This window comes from Botryllus schlosseri, chromosome 1 (assembly GCF_051294905.1).
Source record: "Botryllus schlosseri isolate E-star chromosome 1, Bs_hap1, whole genome shotgun sequence".
NCBI lineage: Eukaryota > Metazoa > Chordata > Ascidiacea > Stolidobranchia > Styelidae > Botryllus > Botryllus schlosseri.
Window position 1 is genome coordinate 14,799,230 of NC_137236.1, and position 19,261 is coordinate 14,818,490.

The following is a 19,261-nucleotide window of genomic DNA, read 5'->3' on the forward strand; positions in this document are numbered from 1 at the left end:
TTACTTGTGCAGTATATCTATTGTAGCCTAGATAGTGCTATTATTTATCCGTGAAGACGGATTGATGATGATCATGGTGCAAGTTGCTATTAAACGTGCAGAGAAACGTGCAGTGAAGATGATGGAGGAATTATATCGAATGAAGCAAGATCAAGATCATTGTGATTTCATAGTTCAAGTGGGGAATGATGTCTATCACGCTCACAGAAATATATTGCCAGCAGGTTCGGATTATTTCAGAGCTATGCTAAAGCATGATACAAAAGAGAGTCGCCAAGGAAGAGTTGTATTAGAAGATGTAGATTCCGAGTGTGTCAAAAGTTGCATCAATTTCATATATTCAAGCAAATTTGAGATTCCTGATGGCAAAATGCTCGAACTTCTTCACGTCGCAATCATGATGCAGTTAGAAGATGTAAAGTATGCGATATCCGATATTTTGATTGAATCAATTACCACTGAGAATTACTTCTCTACAAGAAATGTTGGTGATATTTATGGACTGGTAGGTGTGTCTTCAGATTGCAGAGAATTTTTACAAGAAAATATCATGGAAATCTCAAACCAAGCTGGATTCGGGAGCGTGGAAAAAGATGAACTTCTCGGTCTTTTTAAGTCGGGAAAATCCAAATTATGGGAAGAAGAAAAACTTATGTTATTACTCAAGTGGATCGACAAATGCCACAGTAAAGAGGAATATTTGCATGAAGGTCTCAAAGTGATTCACTTTGATAAAATCTCTCCGGCGTATTTGCAACATGTTTTACAAACTCAACCCCATATAAGCAACGACTATGAATTGTACAAGTTAATTGCTGGATATATTTTGAATGCTTCTAACAAGGCAAAAGAAGAAAATGCTGCTACTGAATTGATTATTCTCTTTGATAGGAAAGGAGAATGCCTCCGATCCTTCAATCCAGTAACAGAGCAAATAGAAATGTTCCATGAAGCGAAATTTCAGTCCTCGTTGAATTTCGCTGCAATTACCTTCGACTCGTATATTTACGTTCTATGCGAGACTAAATCTGTTTTTCGACTCAACTTTCATTGCAAAAATTCGAAATGGGAAAAGACCGACAGTATGATTTGTGACCATGGTATCTTTCCTCACTCAGTTTGTTCATCCAGATACATATTCGTTATCGGTGGCAGTTATCTTACAACAACCAAAGACGTGGAAAGATTCGACGCATCTGTAAATCAATGGTTTCAACTGGAGAACAAACCTGCATTGATATCTGATGTAGGTCTCGTATCATTGAACGGTTACATCTATTGTATCGGAGGTAAAGGGGAGGATGGCGATTTTGTTTCTTCATTCTGCAGATTCAGTCCATCCTCGTCTGTATGGGTTGACCTCGAGCCAATGAGATATCCGCTTGATGACTGTGGTGTTGTTGCAGTTGATCAAAGAATATTTGTGAGCGGTGGTTGGAGTGAAGGAGACGCTATTAATACTGTTGAATGTTATGATGTCCTTTCAGCACAGTGGACTTCGTTGCCATCTATGATTCATTGTCGTGGTTGGACTACCACATATCTAATTGGCAACTGGATTTATGCAGTAGATGAGTGTGGCCTTTCAGATAATATTGAGAAGTATGATTTATCGAACAACGAATGGTATGAAATTCGTTTGAATGCAGGTCCATCATTTTCTGTATGTGGAACTGTAATGGTTAAGGTATAGTCACCGAGCTGGTAAAAGTAGTCTGTGTTACTGGTCGAGTACAGACGACGGCACAAACTTACACTCAGTGTCAATTTTCGACATATCAGCACTATGATTATTCAAATTGACGACCCACGTGATTAACTTGGAAAGGTAGATTAGGTCGAGGTGGGTTGTCATTTTCAAACGTATCTTCCACTGCTTAAATGACTTATAACACTAAAATTGATGAAGATTAAGCTACGGTAACACAGCTACTTCTAGGCCCAATATAATCACACCCACAGAAGCGTTGCAAACCCATCACAGAACTAGCTGAAATATTTCATAACGTACAAGCCAAGTATAGTTTTACCCCAAAAATTGTAAAGTAAGAGTGGTCTTGAAAACATCACCGCTTGGATGAGTAGTGCACTTCGAGAGAACCTACTCGAGTACTTCAAAAATATTAAGTACTTCGTTTTGATAACTTCCGGCTTCTACCATACATCACTTTTGTATGGGGTGTAGTAGATTGTTATGAATGATCTAGAAATCGCTTTCAGAGTGTTTGAAAGATTTGTATATAACGTTTCTTTGCACAATCTTTACCTAACACCTTCTTTCCAGCAATTTCAATGTTTCATAATAAATTGTAACTCTGCGATCACGGTTTCTTTCGAACTTCTGACGATGTGTTCATGAACAGGGCTTTTACAATGACATATTTACATGCACACATGCCAGGTTAGAGTTGGCAAGGCTTGAAGCTGACCGAAGAGTTTGCCTTGCTAACAATAGTGATGCTCAACATTTTCAACATTAAATTGTTTCGACACCTTCCTATCTTTTCATTGTATCGCAGTCTTGTGATGTTTTGAAACGATGAAAATATTAATAAACCTGATTGATAGCATGTGGACTGGTAAAATTACAAAACAACTTTCAACAATCAAAATCGAATCAGAAGACAAAAGCACGCTGGCAGACTCGGACAACTAGATAATTGTAGTCTAATTGCACTAAATAAGAGCGAAATGCCAGTAATCTAATTCCAATCTAATCTGGTAAAGCTGAAAATTTTCTAGTTGTCCAAGTCTGTACGCAGGAGTGTATTTTGTCGAATGGATCCGGATCGTGATTTCGCATTGAAAATAGAAGATTAGCAGGATTTTCCTCTTAAGTATGACAAATTAGTATCATTTCAGCCGGCCTTATTTGGACTCTAAACCCTTCGTCCAAAATGTTTCGGATACTGAATTTCAAATGGCAAGCCGGAGCCGGGTGGATTCGGAAATTTGCGAATGAGACCATCTCTGCTCTACGGTGTCTCAACCGTTATTAACTGTTTTATCAGTTAAGCGTTTATACTATATTTGTTATTACATTTGCTTTCACTGTGTTGCTGTAATCATAGCAATACCGCATGTCAAATGAAGCGAAGCGGCTGACCTACTCTCACGCTTCAGTAGTAAAAGTTCCGAGATCTGCCGAGTGATTTGCAAGTTGGGTTTTCACATGACGCATTGACAACCGCTATCATCGTAGCACGATTTTCATATAAACGGAAGTAAAAATTGATCCACCATGAACATGAACATAGCAATGCAAAATGTGATAAATATAGAGTAGAAGTACTAATATAAATGTTTCTCTACTAGGATATAGCTTACAAAATTAGTAGTCTATCGCTTTAAGTCAATGGAAACCACATTTACCTCGAAAAAAGTCATGTATGAATTGCGCTGAGGACTAGCACGTCTACACCTTTTTCAAATTTCAACTAATGTCATCCAGGGCCGTTTCCCGAGGACCACTCTGATTTTAATACACTCATCTAAGATTCTATACCACGAGATAAAAGCAAATTTAAATCTTTCTAGGTCCGACACGAACACTATGTCCAACTATCACTTTGAAATTGGCTTATCATTACGCGTAAATTGCGATTACCAGCAGCGCGTGTGTACCATTTTCAAAGTTAATTTAGTGTCACCCAAAACAGTTTCACGAGCACCAATCTTGTTTTAATATACTCCAATGATCATATACTGCGATATAAAAGTAAATTAAGACAGTTCTAGGTGCGAGACGACGTCCAACTATCACTTTGAAATTGGCTTATCCATATGCGTATATTGCGATTACCAGCCGCGCCTATGTACCATTTTCAAAGTTAATTGAACTTCACCGAGAACAGTTTCCCGATGACCACTCTAGTTTTAATATACTCATCTGATTCTATAGCCTACTGTGACATGAAAGTAAATTAAAATCTGTCTAGGTTTGACACGATGTCCAACTATCACTTTTAAATTGCCGTATCATTACGCGTAAATTGCGATTACCAGCAGCGCGTATGTACCATTTACTCGCTGCTTGATAGATGGTGACTCCGGTCCGTGGACATATGAGCATGCGACATTACAGCATGCGACACTTCGGCATGCGACAATTTGGCATGCGACACATGAGCATGTGGGTTAAATTACGGGTCAGGGGTAGGTTAGGTTAGGTTTCTGGTTGGGTTAGGGTTAGGGTTTAGGTTAGGTTAGGCTAAAGAAAATGTATACTATTGGACGTGAATGTTTGTGGACATTGCCTATACTACATTTCATGGTTAACGAATAAAAGAATTCTCTCTCGCTTGACTAATAAATGAATTCTCTCTTTATATCTATCTCCCTCTCTCACGCGCTCGACAATAAACAATAACATTGAGTAGGAGAACACGCTGCTAGCTGATGGTATCGAGTTGTAATGTTTATTCGAAAGCCAATCGATGTTTATGGTGGCTTGTAGATATAATGGCCTTGAGTAAATGAAGCGATGAACGTACAGGCCGCATATCACAGGTACCGTCGTAGTGTGAGACGGAGACAGACCCTGTACCGTGAGTCGGTAAAAAACCAAAAACTGCAAGAAAGTCTGTAAAGACACCTTCCCAGATTCCAGTCAGTGTCAACGAGTGAGGGATAGATTACAAGTATACGATATCTGCATACGAGAAAAAAAGGTTAAATTCAACCTATTTAAGCTTGAAGGCTGTGAATGTAGAACACTCCTTAGTGTGATATAGAGTCAACAGAGCTCACGGTCTACTTTCGTTTTATCCTATTTCAAGATGTTGCAAGTGTTATACTAAACTGTCTGAAAGCCAGCCTACAACTCGTTATCGACGTTTAGGACCAATAATATATGAAAACTAGACATATTCTTAGGCAAAATTTGACGAAATATTTCGCTTTCAGCACTATTTGGTAGTGAAGTAGATTATATCAAAGTCGAATTTATTTAAGAAGAAATCCAATTGTCCAAATCAAGTTGGTGGTGAATTAAATAGAACTTGGCCTTGCTGAAACTTTAATAGAACAATGTGTATCAGGATGCTGCAGGTATATTTGCAGTCTGGGTTGACTTTGGAGGAGAACCACTAGTAGGCCTACGTATTGTTAGAAATTATTAGACTGCTTGTATTTTTACTTGGTATTACATTGTAACAGTGATAGGCTATTTGAATATTTAAATGTTGTTGAATCAGTCTAATATTGAATATGAACCCAGTCCGATGTGGTGTAGGCTAACATGTGAAAATTATTCATGTTTAATGTTCAATCTTTAGGCCTTCCAATCAGGGCTGTGGAGTCATGACTCCATTCGAGTGGCAAATTTTTAGTGACTCGACTTAACTCGAGTCATTTTCTCAAGAGATGGAAAATGACGCGACTCAACCTGAGTCAATCTGTGCATTGACTCGAGGTGTAGGCTACTCGAGTCATTGCACATGCCTCAGACCAAGTCATATGACTCGAGTCTCGAACGGCCAATACTGACATTACCACGCCATTGCTATTTTATCTACCAGTACTGGTAAATGAGACTGCGACCAGAAACAGTTAAGAGTGTTGAAAACTTGTATATTATCAACGAGAAGCATTCGATAACAACAGGCAAAGTAGTAAAAACTGGGTGTCAAGTATTAACTCGAAACTGAACAGTCAACACAATGAGTTGGACCCGGAATTGATGCTGAATTTAAAATGACTCAACTCGATTGACCCTAATCACATAGGACCAGACATGGGGTGATTACTTCATGGATGTAATCGATTGCGATTACGATTACTTCGGAATCACGCGATTACGATTACAGCAAAATCAGGAAGTAGTCGATTACGAATACGATTACATTGGAAAAGTAATCATGATTACTCACGATTACATTTATTTTGCATCTCAGTAGTTATATTGGAAGACAATACATGGATTGCGCTGAAAACGCTTAATGAGATAACATATTTCTTTAAAACAGATGCGACATTTGCTTGCTACGTCATATTGTACAATGTACATATTGCCCATTTTATAAAGGACGATTTATCGCACCCAATGATTCGCATTCTTGCCAGGTCCATAACTGCTGCACCCCAAATTCCCCAGTAGGGTGGGGAGCGTGCTCGGAGGGGACTCAAAAGTATTTCGTGAACGAACATAAATTATAGAGTATTCTCGTCAGATTTCATTAAGTTGAAAATTCTCTTTGAGCTTTGCCATTTAAATGTCTCTAGATAGCTTGATTTCGAAATGCAAACGTCTCCCCTCAAGAAATAAAGGATGCATAACTCATAGTAATAGGCATTTTGGTGCCAGTCAATACCGCGCCCCGACACACCAAAAGACATATGCAGTTTCGGCCAACATGCGACTCTACGAAGTGTGCTATCAAAGAAAGACGTTGGCCGAAATTTGGGGTATGTGTCCATTGTCAATAGCCAAGCTGGGTGGGCGTGACTAACAGTCCGGTCCTTCCAATCTGAGCCTACGATGCAAATGCCACGCAGGCACCCACAGAGCATTAGACATGACAATTTGTGTGTGCGTCTCACGAAAGTTTTTCTTTTAGTCTGCTAAGTTTGGGGCACTACAATATCTTTTGACTATATAACAGACCGGAGGTCACGAATTAACAACATGCACTACAGTAATTATTGCAATATACCAGATGTTATAATTATGGATTACGCGCCCCCTGCTCTTCAGGTAAGTCTGACCATCGGGGGCTGAGATAGGATTAATAATGCAATATAATGGAATTAACAATGTTATTGACAAAATTAAATCTTCAAGTTAAAAATTGACTACCCTTTGGGGGCCCAAGCCCAACGTTTAGAGTGGAGGACGATTTTGCTGTTTTGATCCTGATTCTATCTACAACCCATGCTAACATGGTAAATAAGCCGATGGCTATGACGGCAGGTCCAAATCTTCAGTAAAGAATTGTGAAATAGCAATTGACGCCCGTTTTGAGTAGAATAATATGAGAATAAGAGAAGGTGAAAATAAAATTCTGCCTTCAACTTGATACAGATAATGTAATGCAAGCTGCCATTACGAGAAACGGCAAAAAACGGCGCGGTTATGATAGGGTTGCCATACGTCCAGAATTTCCCGGACATGTCCGGAATTTCACTAAAAAATCTGCGTCCGGGAGGAATTTCTAAAATATGCCTAAATGTTTGGAATTTTGAAGGGTTGAAGTAGGCTCAAAAGTTTTTCGTAAATCAACAGAAACAATATTTTTTTCAAGCAGATTTATGATATTCGAAATTCTTCTTCGCGCTGCGCGTGAGGTAATGCAACGTATATTGATATTAGTATGGGCACCAGGCACCGCATTCGCCAAAATATGCAATCAAAATAAATATAAATTACCATCATTTACTGAAATAAGTCCAATGGTAATCGCAATTATAAGCAAACGGTATAGTACTAGAGTTGGTCAAGGCTAATTGGATGCTTTAGTCACGGATAGTGGCTCCAAATCTTCGGGTCGTTTACCTTTATCTGGGGATCGCGATGATGTTGGACGTAATCACCGTCCTAGGCCGGGAGTAAGTTTGGGCAAGTTGAATTTTTTCAGTAATCAGCTTATCAAGTTTTTATCTAGGCCACGGAACAATTTTAAGTTTGAAATGAGGTCGCGACTATTAAAGGTTGGAAATCACCGGATGAGCAACCTGCTGGTGCATTTTATAGTAGCCTAATGGAAGAATCAATATTATTGAAGAATTCACTCATAAAATTTCACAGCCAAATGCTTATAGTAATTGCCTAAGAAGTTGCATCGATTACCCTATGGTGGGTTAGAGATCAGTGCTGTTTTTGGACGGAAGGGGGCGGAAAAAATGTTGTTTCGGACCTGATTAAAATAAAAACACACAAAACAGTATAGCAGGGCTGCCAAACACAATCCCGACAGGCCAAACACGGTCCGCCAGACGATTTCATCCGGCCAGTGGAGAAATCTATTGCACACCATAGCAAGTAGCAATCACCAGAGCTCACATTACAGAGGGCCAAGTTCATGACCTATGTTCCACTCCATTCCTGTATACAGTCGTTTGTCAATGCTTTGCGAGTGTGACGTCATATTGTCACTCAATGTGTAATACCTCGTTTTTAAATCCGCTAGTGGGCGCTAAGGAGTGTCCGGAATTTGCTTCACAAAAATATGGTAACCCTAGGTTATGATATATATCAGCAGCTGTTGATTTTTAATGCTTCGTTGTGGAAACTGTAATATTTTATTTGACGAGTACAAAATTTCAAACCTTTGTCTGGTGTACGTTTGTACCAGCACATAGGCCTACTGCTCGCCAAGCAACAACGATCAAATTGCGTTTAACTGAGCATAACCAAACATCAATACAAAAGTTGCTGTTCTAAACTAGGCAGAGAGGTGATTAATTATCCTGCAGCGAGGTAGTGGCGTCTGAAATGTATTGATGACCCGATATACTGAACGGTGGGTGTTTTACAATCACACTAATGTACATCGAATATCTATTCACTATTGCAGGGTTGCCATACCGTCCTTATTTCTAAGATTTGTCCTTATTTTGAAGGGCCACGTCTTAGAAAACTCAACTGTCCTTATTTCTAAGAAATGTCCTTATTTTCGACTTGTGTCCTTATTTTGTCTTATTTTCAACCATTACAGAACTTCGATCGTTTTACTCTGGTATATGTGTTATAATAATATTCTAAAATTACGCTTTTGCGTCGAGATTTTATGACAACATAAAGGAAAGGAACTCTCGTGGCGTGCACACCATAAAATTTGACTTCCAAGTGGTGAGATAGCTAGGGCAGTGAGTGGTTTCGTCTGTATACCACGCTACCATACCGGACGTCATTTTAGCAGTAAACAGCAGTACCAGGTTCCTGCTGTTCGGTCTACAACAGAATAAGCTCAGGCTATGGGGAAGGCAGCATTTAGTGCGTAGTGAAAAAAGGCGCAGTGCAGTCGACACATTGGTTAAAAAGTAGTAAAGCTATTAATCATTGCTAAATATTTCTAAATTATATTGCCCTTGCGCACATAGTTTTAGCTACTAATAAGGCTAAATCTGATTAGTTAAAATAAGCAGGCGCAAGAACGTTTTTCGTGATGATTATGAGACATAATTCAAAAGTATCAAATGAAGCTTGAAGGGCGAGTGTTTCGCACATTGCAATATCTGCAATTGTAACATTAACTTGGAGGCCATAGGAAAGACCGCTATTTCATTTCACATTGATACCCCAAAACACAAAAAATATGTTATAATGATTAATTTGAGCCAGTCGATGAATAATTTTCCCATACGTCGATCAGCACCGGCGGCCACATACGACAAGGCAGTTGCTGCAGAGGGTACCTGGGCATTCCGTACTGTCAAACATTGGCAATCATTCCTCACCAACGATTGCACATCGCAATTGTTCAAACTCAAAGCAATATTATCCGATCCAAACATCGGGGAATATTCTCATGCTAATTTAATTTTTCGACCGTCCTTATTTTTGGGTCCATGTCGATGGCAACCCTGAAAGTGTGGAATGTGGAAAATTTTTACGCAAAGACGAGCAAAACTAATAGTCTACTTCTGACGTAATAATGAGCAATGGTATTTGAAAATCAGACGTTTGTGACTCAATAACTTATATAATATCTCTTGCTTGTTAACGAATGTTCAGTTTATGTCACAGTCGTCGTACAAATAAAAGTAATCGTTCTTTCACAAAGAAATCGATTAAATATGCGAAGTAGTCGATTACGATTACGATTACTTCGGAATTTTTTCGAATGTAATCGATTACGATTACTTGAAAATGCTGTAATCGTCGTAATCGATTACGATTACTAATCGCGACTACCCCATGTCTGCATAGGACATAAGATGTTGCCATGTCCAATGTTCACTTGAAACCCAGGGTTGTAATGACTCGAGTCATTTTCTGAAAATATGGAAATGACTCGACTCTATTTAATCCGTGTATTGACTTGACTTGGACTCGAGTCATTGCGCATGACTCGAACCAAGTCATATTACCGTAATTTTCCATGTATAATCCGCAAAATTTTCACGATTTTTTTGCCCTAAAATCAGGTGGTGCGTATTATACATGGGAGCAACACGCTTGAAAAAAATCTCCCTCGATAAAAAACTTGAAAGCACACCTTTCTTCATGTTCGTTTCCAATCGCGCATCACTTTCAGCCATCGTGCCCAGTAATTCGTATTATCAGTGTAACGCGCTACCAATTAGCAAAAAGCGTGTTGCCAATTAACGAGAGTCGTCTGCACAGCACGCAATCTCCTGCCTAGTTGGTTTGCCGTTTGCACGCGAGCGAAATTAGGTCATTCATTGATTGCTGAACGCGCGCACGGCAATCCTCGCTGATTCATCGACAGGCCATGTGCGCAAAATATATTCGCTTGCGTAATCAGTCGCACCTCCAACAGGCGTGGTGTGCACGACATGACCGTTGGCCTGAGCAATCGCATCTGACCTCGTGCGCAAGATGTCGCGTCGCCGGCCTCGCAGGCTTTGGCTGCTATCTACTATCGTACAGAGGCAATACCTTTACTTGTATAATGATTAGCAATCGCATCTGTAATAGGCCTCGTGCGCAAGACGTCGCGTCGCTGGCCCGAACTGTCGCGTCGCCAGCCTCGCAGGCTTTGGCTGCTCTGTACTATCGTTTAGAGCAGGGGTGGGCAAACTACGGCCCGCGGGCCGCATGCGGCCCTCCACACTGTTCTGTGCGGCCCGCGAGAGTCTAAAGAAACTTAATAAAAAATATTGATAAAATGCGTACTAAAAATCTAATTAATGCAGGGACTTGATTAAACTTTTTAGTATATTTCACCATGATAGTTTTAAGGAAGTGGTTCTTAAACTAGGGGGCGTCCCCCCCTTGAGGGCGTGAAAGCATCTGAAGAGGCGTGCGAAGCTGAGATCAACTGAAAAATTTTTTCGCGCTCGGCGCGATTTACGTTCGTTTCACAGTTATTGCTCTGTATTTAGTTTGAATTTCACATTTCAAAATCCCTCATCCACAGTAGTAGCCTTCCATGCCACCTAACTACCCGTTAGGTTGGCTAGCATCCTGGTTGCGTTTTGTGATATGACGATAAGGGGGACGCGAAATCTTTCACCATCATAAGGGGGCGTGAGTTGTAAAGTTGAGGACCACTTTTCTAGGATAAATAATGCACATATTATATTTTATGTTTAATGTCTGGTGCGACAGCCTGATATTAAAGCCCACGTAGCTTGAAAGGTTTCAACTGCTAAACATCACAGAAATTCTGAACGAGATTGACGCAATTCGGATCACGAGTGTGATTTCAGATTGGCTAGTCCAGTTTTAATTATTTCAGTGATATGCTTGTAAAAAACGATTCGCACGTGTATTAGGTAGATTTGTTCTCTGTATTCGTAGAGTTAGGGTATTTATATTTTATCTACACACAGAAGAAGCGTGTTTGAGGCTAACATGGCTATGATGCTGTCAGCATTGTGTGTCCTGGAGCTGAACCAAAAATGGAATTGGCAAATCTATGAACAGATCGCTGCTGACAGATTTAAATTTCAATCCTGTTCTAAGAATCGGGACCACCGACTTTCATCTCTATAGTTTTAACAAATTGGTCATTGAAGTCGACCAGCCTATGAAATCTCGCCACTGTTACTGACGCATGTACGACAATAGCAAAGCAATGCTTGGTTTCTTTTAAATAAGCATCTCCATGTCCTCATTATATAATCAAATACCAACATTGCGTTTTCGTTTATAATCCCAATTTTATGTAGTGCGGCCCGGGAATGAATTCGTATGTTGAATGCGGCCCGCGAACTCAAAAGTCTGCCCACCCCTGGTTTAGAGACAATGCCGTTAATTGCATAATGATTAGCGATGGTTATGTCATGATTGTTCGCCAGTGACATCGCAAAACAGAACAACATCGCGTACTAAAACACAGCTATTCATGTACTGTGAATGCAGGGTGCGTACTATACATGGGTACAGGCTTTTTCCCAGAATTTGCATGCCATTTTAAGGGGGCGTACTATACTTGGAAAATTACGGTACTCGAGACTCAGACGGCCAAGACCGACATTTCCTTGTGATTTCGAGGAGAAGTCAAGTAACCACACTCTTGGGATTTCGTCTATTGGTACTGGTACTTGAAAATGCGACCAGAAACTGCTAAACGTAAAGAAAATTAGTATATTATAAATTCGAACGAATCGATATCACCAAACAATTATAAAAAGTGGGTTTAAAAGGACTTAAAGTGGAACTGCTAGCGTGCAAACTTACGGCATTTACACAATTTACTATACCACTTGTGATAGTATTTCGAAAGGGTTAATGAAACGTTTGGATCACAGCATTCACTACCAAACGAATAGTTAGAAATCACAAACGTAGCTTCAATACTCAATGTATGATGGGAAAATGTCCATCGGTCAAAGAAAAATCGAAGAATGATCTTGCCTCGATCATATTTTATGCTTCTTCTACAGCTAGGTAACTCAACCCTGGCTATAAGTATTTTATGTTTTCTGTTTTCATTTCCTCATTCAGGTAGATGCTTTCTGTAACCAGTCGAAGAGGCTAATGTTAATGCTTTTGTTCTACTCTTAGAATTGACTGACTTCTATTTGAAAATTTCGAAAATGTGTGATTGTATTCCACGGAAATTATCATTATTAACGTAGGTGGTTACCGGCAGTTATTAGTGCAGGTTATTTTGTCGATATGAATGATTTGTGTGCGCTTTGACTCTAACCATGTGTATTTTAAAAACAGCACTATAATCTATAAAAATATCCTTGACAAGTTATTGGTTACCATTATGCAGGTTGTTTATCAAGATGTGGCAAGGCATGCTATGAGGATGCTCGAGGAATTACATCGAATGAAGCAAGATCATGATCATTGTGATTTCATAATCCAAGTCAGAGATGATGTCTATCGTACACACAAAAATGTATTGTCGGCTGGTTCCGCTTATTTTAGAGCCATGTTGAAGTATGACACGAAAGAGAGTCGCGACAGAAAAGTTGTTTTGAAAGATGTGGATTCTCAGTGTGTGAAAAATTGCATCGATTTCATATATTCGGGTAAATTTGAGATTCCTGATGGAAGAATCATTGAACTTCTTCACGTCGCAATGATGATGCAGCTGGATGATGTAAAGCAAGCCGTATCCGATATTATGGAGGAATCAATCACCATTGAAAATTTCTTCTCTACCAGAAATGTTGGTGATATTTATGGACTGGTTGATGTTTCTTCGAGATGCAGTATATTTTTACAAGAAAATATCATGGAAATCTCAGACCAAGCTGGATTTGTAAGCATTGAAAAAGATGACCTTCTCAGTCTTTTGAAGTCAGGGAAACTGAAATTATGGGAAGAAGAAAAACTTGCATTATCGCTCAAATGGATCGAGAAATGTCAAAGTAAAAGCAAATATTTACACGAATTTCTCAAAGTAATCAAGTTTTATCTAATATCCCCGCCATATTTACAACAGATTTTAGAAACTGACCCCCGTCTAAGGCCCTTTTCATACCGGATTTACGAAACTCTTTCGGGAACAAGTTCCGAAACAGGCGATGTTCACATAGAGAAAAAATTACCGAAACAGTTCCGGGAAAAAGGCGCGTTCATACCTATTTAGAGTTACCGCGAACTTATGTTCATACAGGTCGTTTTTTCGGTAAATTCTCGGGAAATTATGGCCAGTATGAACGCGATTCTCCGTAAGTGTTGATAGTTACGAAACCATGTCTGTGGGGTGTTCCAGTTGTAATATGCTTGTGGAAAACAATGTGGGAGAGGCATATACGTGAGATGCGGAGAAGTTGGCTCCAACTTTTAGCTATGGGATGTTGCGGATATGCCTTCTCGAAGTGTATGGGGCTCTATACTCAATATCTGTATCAGTAATAGAGCCCGAGCATGTTCCTGCCGCTGGCTTGTATATTATCAACCGAAGCTGAGAGCAGAAACTGAAAGCCAGCAAAGAGGATAGAGTCCTGGAATGAAAAGAACCACCGATCACATCTGGGTACGACTGTTACGAGGTACGACAAAGTCAGTTTATCTTTGTGATTGCTGTATAATGGTTTAGGTAAATCTAATCTTATGTACACTGTACAGAGAAACCAGGGAAATCAAGAAATTCGTGAGAGAAACATTTGGTATATTCTGCGACGAGCTTCGAGACCATAACGAAAAGCAACAAGCAAATTACACGAACTCAATTTCTCTTGCTTGCTGAGTAGCTGTCGCTCTTTGGAGGCTAGCCAATGAAGCCAATCGTTTATAGATCCAGGTAAACATCAGATGTGTTTTAAGAAGGCAACTGTCACAAGTTGATTTTAATAAAAATTGCTGGTGCCTAGTAGGGCTAGCCACAATGATTCGATTCGAGTACTCGAATCTGAATCGAGTATCAACTTTATTGATTCGAGGCTAGTCGTAAAATACTACTTTTCGAGTAGTCTACTGAAATTATACTGAAAGTTGATTTACTAACTAGAATTATACCGTAGTTTTGATAAACTTTTCCACTGAGTAAACCTTGAAACCTTGATTGGCCGTGTCGCAACATACGAGATATAGTACAAAGCTACGAACGTTGCTGGAAATAACACATTTCCGAAGTCATGGCCATCCCATATAACACTGTCAAGCAGTGCAATGAAAACGGTATGGTCGAAAAAACATTGAAGTATCTTTAATGTGACGGACAATAGGCGTTATGTTCTTTATGGTGGCATAAAAGGTAGCCTACACATTTGAATTTTGGCATGGTACATTGTGTTGTGATGTCATCATGATGATACTCGACTCGACTCGAAGCGTAATAAGTGATTCAGAATCGAATCACTCAGGTACTCTATTTTGCCCAGCCGTAGTGCATAGTAATATTTCTATATTTGTCATGGCGGAATGTCAGCCAGTTTTTGAGTAGCATACCACTGCAAAAAGGTCAGACAAATTTGGTCTTGAATCATTATGTCAGAAAAAGAAGTCTGAAAGACCAATTGTTCTTGCCAAGTAGGCTACTTTCTGTCTCAAAAGTAAGACCCAAATTGATGGAAAATAGACTTAAACTGGAAACTGAGCAATCAACACAATGACTTTGACTCGAGTCATAAAACCATGACTCGAACTTGACGCTCTGCTCGATGAGTTGGACTCGGATTTGACTCGGTGATAAATTGAAAGTGACTCGACTTGAATCAAGTCAAAACTATTGAAGTGGGATCGACTTGTGACTTGGTTACAACCCTGCTCACTTGACTGAAATTGAGACCAAATTTGTATATTTTTTGTAGTGTAGTCAGACATGTACATCAACCTACTTATTTATTTACTTATAGTTACTAAAACTATGTAGTTCTAGTTGTGGATTTCAAAAAATACAGTTTCTGGTTCTAGTTGCGGATATTTGAAAGTGAGTAGTTCTAGTTCTAATAGTAGATTTTGAAAAGTTGATAGTTCTAGTTCAAGGCCGGCCAACCCGTGGCCCGCGAGTTAATTTCCGAAATCAGTAGTATTATCAAAAATGGATTGCACAGATTGTGAACTTGCAAGGCCAATCAAAAATTTGATTAGTCTGGCCGCAGCACTTGAGATGTGATGACTGAAATATCAGTTCCGACGCATTGATAGGTCTATGAGCCAGTCACATATTGGTATATCTTCATACACTACAATAAAGCAGAATACTTTGCGATAGATTAATCAAAAGTAAAAAATTTCTACACGCTTAGCGCAACATCCTGTCACTCGATTTCTTGCTTTTAATATTGTTACCCCTTTGTGAAAATGAAAGAACGCCTAATCTATCAGATTGAGTCTAACTATATATATATTCGCAACCTCCTGTTTGCGCTCGCAGAAAGACCGCCGACTATGAAACCCAGGCACAAAATGATTGCCGCATGTTGGACGAAGGTGATATCGATATGTCCAGGTGCCGAATAGTCCAGTCCTTGCAAACTGAGCCCAGCGATATACAGCAAGCTTACAATATAGTCAAGTGACAATATTATTTATTTATCAACTTCAAAAAATTTTCGTGCTTTGCGCGGCTAGTGGCTGGTGGAATAGTTCGTCAATCGAATGTGGTGATTTGGCTGAAAAGGTTGGCCACCGCTGTTTTAGTTGCTAGTTTAAAAAATTCAGTAGTTCTAGTTGAAGTTGCGCATTTTGAAATTCCATTTTGAAATTCCAGTACTTTGTACAAGTCTGAGTGTTGTGGGTGGATAAAAAATTACCACAGCAACATTTGTACCAAACATGCATTTGCTGCATTCAAGTTTTTTCAGGATGACTTCATGATTGGGAGCCAGAGGGTTCCGTACTAGCCTTTTAGCCTACATAACTGATGACGCAGCCTATCCCTTTCAGCCCCGGCTCATGGAGCCTTTTCCCTGAAACACAAACAAAGCATAAGCTAAAGCTAATTTCAAATATGTAATACGAATTTCCTTTCTGCTGCCCTTAAAATTCACAATTGCTTTTTCAGAAACTTGGCAAAGCACACATGAAGGTTGAAAGATTTTGGTCGACTGAAGGCGCGGTGCTCAGCTTTTCTCATAAACTGCAATCCGCTAAGGCCAGAAGATACAGAGGATGGTATACGCAATGAAGACAAGACCTGGTGGTGATCTAAGTATCGCTGGCCCAGACGTCGGAAATGCCCTGTGTGACTTTCTCAATAAACAATGCTCTTGCTTAACCAGATGTGTTTGTGCTGTTTCATTTTATTCATGAGAGAAACTATAACTTAATGCACACTTGCACAGTTCCGCCTTTTCACCTTTTTCATCAGTATCCTCCATCTAGACCTGCGAAAAGATCAAATTAAGTTACACTTGCCTAACCTTGCATGACAAAGGAATGACTTGATTGTTTTCCTTTGTTATGCAACAAGAAAATGAAGGCATAGGTGAAAACCAAATTATGGCTTGGATGATGTACGATGGCTTACCAGCCAGTTGGTACAATTTGAATTTTGGTTAGTGAGTCAGAGCTAAGGACATCATTCTCTGCTGTGCTGCCACTATCAAAGCAGATGTTACTAAATCCCCTTTTCAGTAGGCGTATATGACGGTGAGTCGGTGACTAACCTACACACAGCATATCCGTGGTTAGAAACTTCCCTTTGATGTAACAAATTTGGTAAGGGTTAAGATCACCTACCAAATTAGTGTTGAAGTGCTAACATTTTCAGGCAACTCACCCAATGCTGCATCATTTGGAGATGGTGTTCTACCTTTTAAGCCGTGCTCTGTTTACAAAACCACAGAAAAAAGAAGCCGACTAGTAGTCAGTGACTACGTATTGTGAGCACTGAGCATACAGAATATAAATCCAAGAATAATGCATTCCCAACACCATTACCAAGAAGATCAAAATGCCGCAGGTATCTGACCTCGAAATACAAGCAGCCTGAATGAACAGCGCGTTACGGTAACTAAAAGTTTGATTGACAGCGTCCCTGGAACCCAGCTGCGCCATTCGTGTTCATACTCAGTCGGTCCCGTAAAAATCTCCGAAAATAAGCGCGTTCATACCGCCCCGAATCACCAGTGTTATGTTCACATAGAGGGGTTCCGGTAAACATTTTCGAGAAATGTTATTCCCGGAACCCCGGTATGAAAAGGGCCTAAGTAACGACTTCGAGCTGTACAAGGTATTCAATGATCATATTATGAAAGCCTCCGTTAAGGCAAAAGAAGATAATGACGCTGACAAAATGATAATTCTTTTTGATGATGTCGCAGAATGCCTCCGATCCTTTAATCCAATAACCGAGGAAATAGAAAAGTTCCATGATGCGGAGTTGCATTTCTCGTTGCATTTCACAGCGATTTCCCATGACTCATATATTTATGTCTTTTCTGAAGCTAAATCTTTTCATCGACTCAATTTCCAGAGAAAAAATTCAAAATGGGAAAAGATGGATGATATGATTTGTGACCATGGTATGTCTCCAAGCTCGGTTTATTTAACTGGATCCATAATCGTTATTGGAGGAAGTGGTTATGCAGAAAAAGCTGATGTCGAAAGATTTGACCCATCTGTAAATCAATGGTTTCTACTTCGAAACAAACCTACAGCAATTTCTGATGCAACTCTCGTGTCGTTGGATGGTTCCATCTATTATATCGGTGGTTGGCGAGATGGTGTCGAAGTTTCTTCATTCTGCAAATTCACTCCATCCTCATCAGAGTGGGTTGATCTCGAGCCAATGAGATATCATGCTGATAGCTGTGGTGTTGTTGCAGTTGATCAAAAGATATTTGTAACCGGTGGGTATAGTGAAGAAGATACTGTCAACAATGTAGAATGTTACGATGTTACTTCATCTCAATGGACTTCATTGCCATCTATGAATTCATGTCATGGTCGCAATACTGCTTTTTGCATCGGCAATTGGATATTTGTAGTGGACTGGCTTGGCAAATCCGATGACATTGAGAAGTACGATTTACTGAACAAAGAATGGCATGGCATTAAAAAAAATGAAGATCAATCTTTCGTAGTTGGCGGATCTGCAATGGTGAAGATATAAATGACTGGTTCTGAAACTAAATACCGCCATCACTTCTTAACGACATGACATATTGTAACATGAACTAAAAACCTCTGGTATAATGTCCAAACAATAACGCTTGAGCTTGGAACAAGTTTCAGATGTGCTATCCTAATACATTTGATGTATTTCCTTGATGACCATTTCTCTTGAGCGACTTTTACGTCAAATTAGTCAGTCTTAGTACTCAAAGTAAAAAAAGTAGAAAATGCCTGGGTTCTAACCTAGTCACAAGGTTCCGAGTTTCAAGTCAATCTCAAGTCTGACTCGTAGCGTTTTGACTGAAATCCAACTCATTGTTTTGACTGTTCAGTTTCGAGTTGATCTTGGTAAATCCACTTTTCACAAATCTGCTTGGTGTTATCCAATGCTTTCATTCATAATATACCAATGTACCTCACTTTTACCAATTTCTGGTCTAACAGTACTAAATTACTAATAGATAAAATACCAATAGTGTGGTAACTTCACTATTCTTCAAAATTACGATGAAATATCGATCTTGGCCGCCTGAGTCTCGATTCGTATGACTTGGTCCAAGTCGTGCGCGATGAGTCGAGTCAATATACAGATTTATTGAACAAAAAATTGCATAGCATGAAAAAGGAAGCAGGCGTAGATTACTCCTTCATTTTTGTTACAGTTTATTG

The 19,261-nt window shown here is 39.5% G+C and overlaps 2 protein-coding genes and 1 long non-coding RNA gene across 3 annotated transcripts; all 3 read left to right on the plus strand.

Annotated features, from left to right (window-relative positions):
* The first annotated feature begins 73 nt into the window (after positions 1-73).
* Positions 74-1,693, plus strand: LOC145438923 (kelch-like protein 40). Its single transcript, XM_080316319.1, has one exon. The coding sequence runs from the start codon at positions 74-76 to the stop codon at positions 1,691-1,693; it is 1,620 nt and encodes a 539-aa protein (XP_080172445.1).
* Positions 1,694-12,845: 11,152 nt separating this feature from the next.
* On the plus strand, positions 12,846-19,261 carry LOC145438931 (kelch-like protein 30). Its single transcript, XM_080316331.1, has 2 exons — positions 12,846-13,667; positions 17,679-19,261. Exons 1-2 carry the CDS (start codon positions 12,846-12,848, stop codon positions 18,588-18,590), a joined length of 1,734 nt encoding a protein of 577 aa, XP_080172457.1. The 3' UTR covers positions 18,591-19,261.
* LOC145443120 (uncharacterized) lies at positions 13,672-16,815 on the plus strand. The gene is made up of 3 exons (XR_013916297.1): positions 13,672-14,082; positions 14,159-14,333; positions 16,539-16,815. It is a non-coding gene; the product is annotated as an uncharacterized LOC145443120 (long non-coding RNA).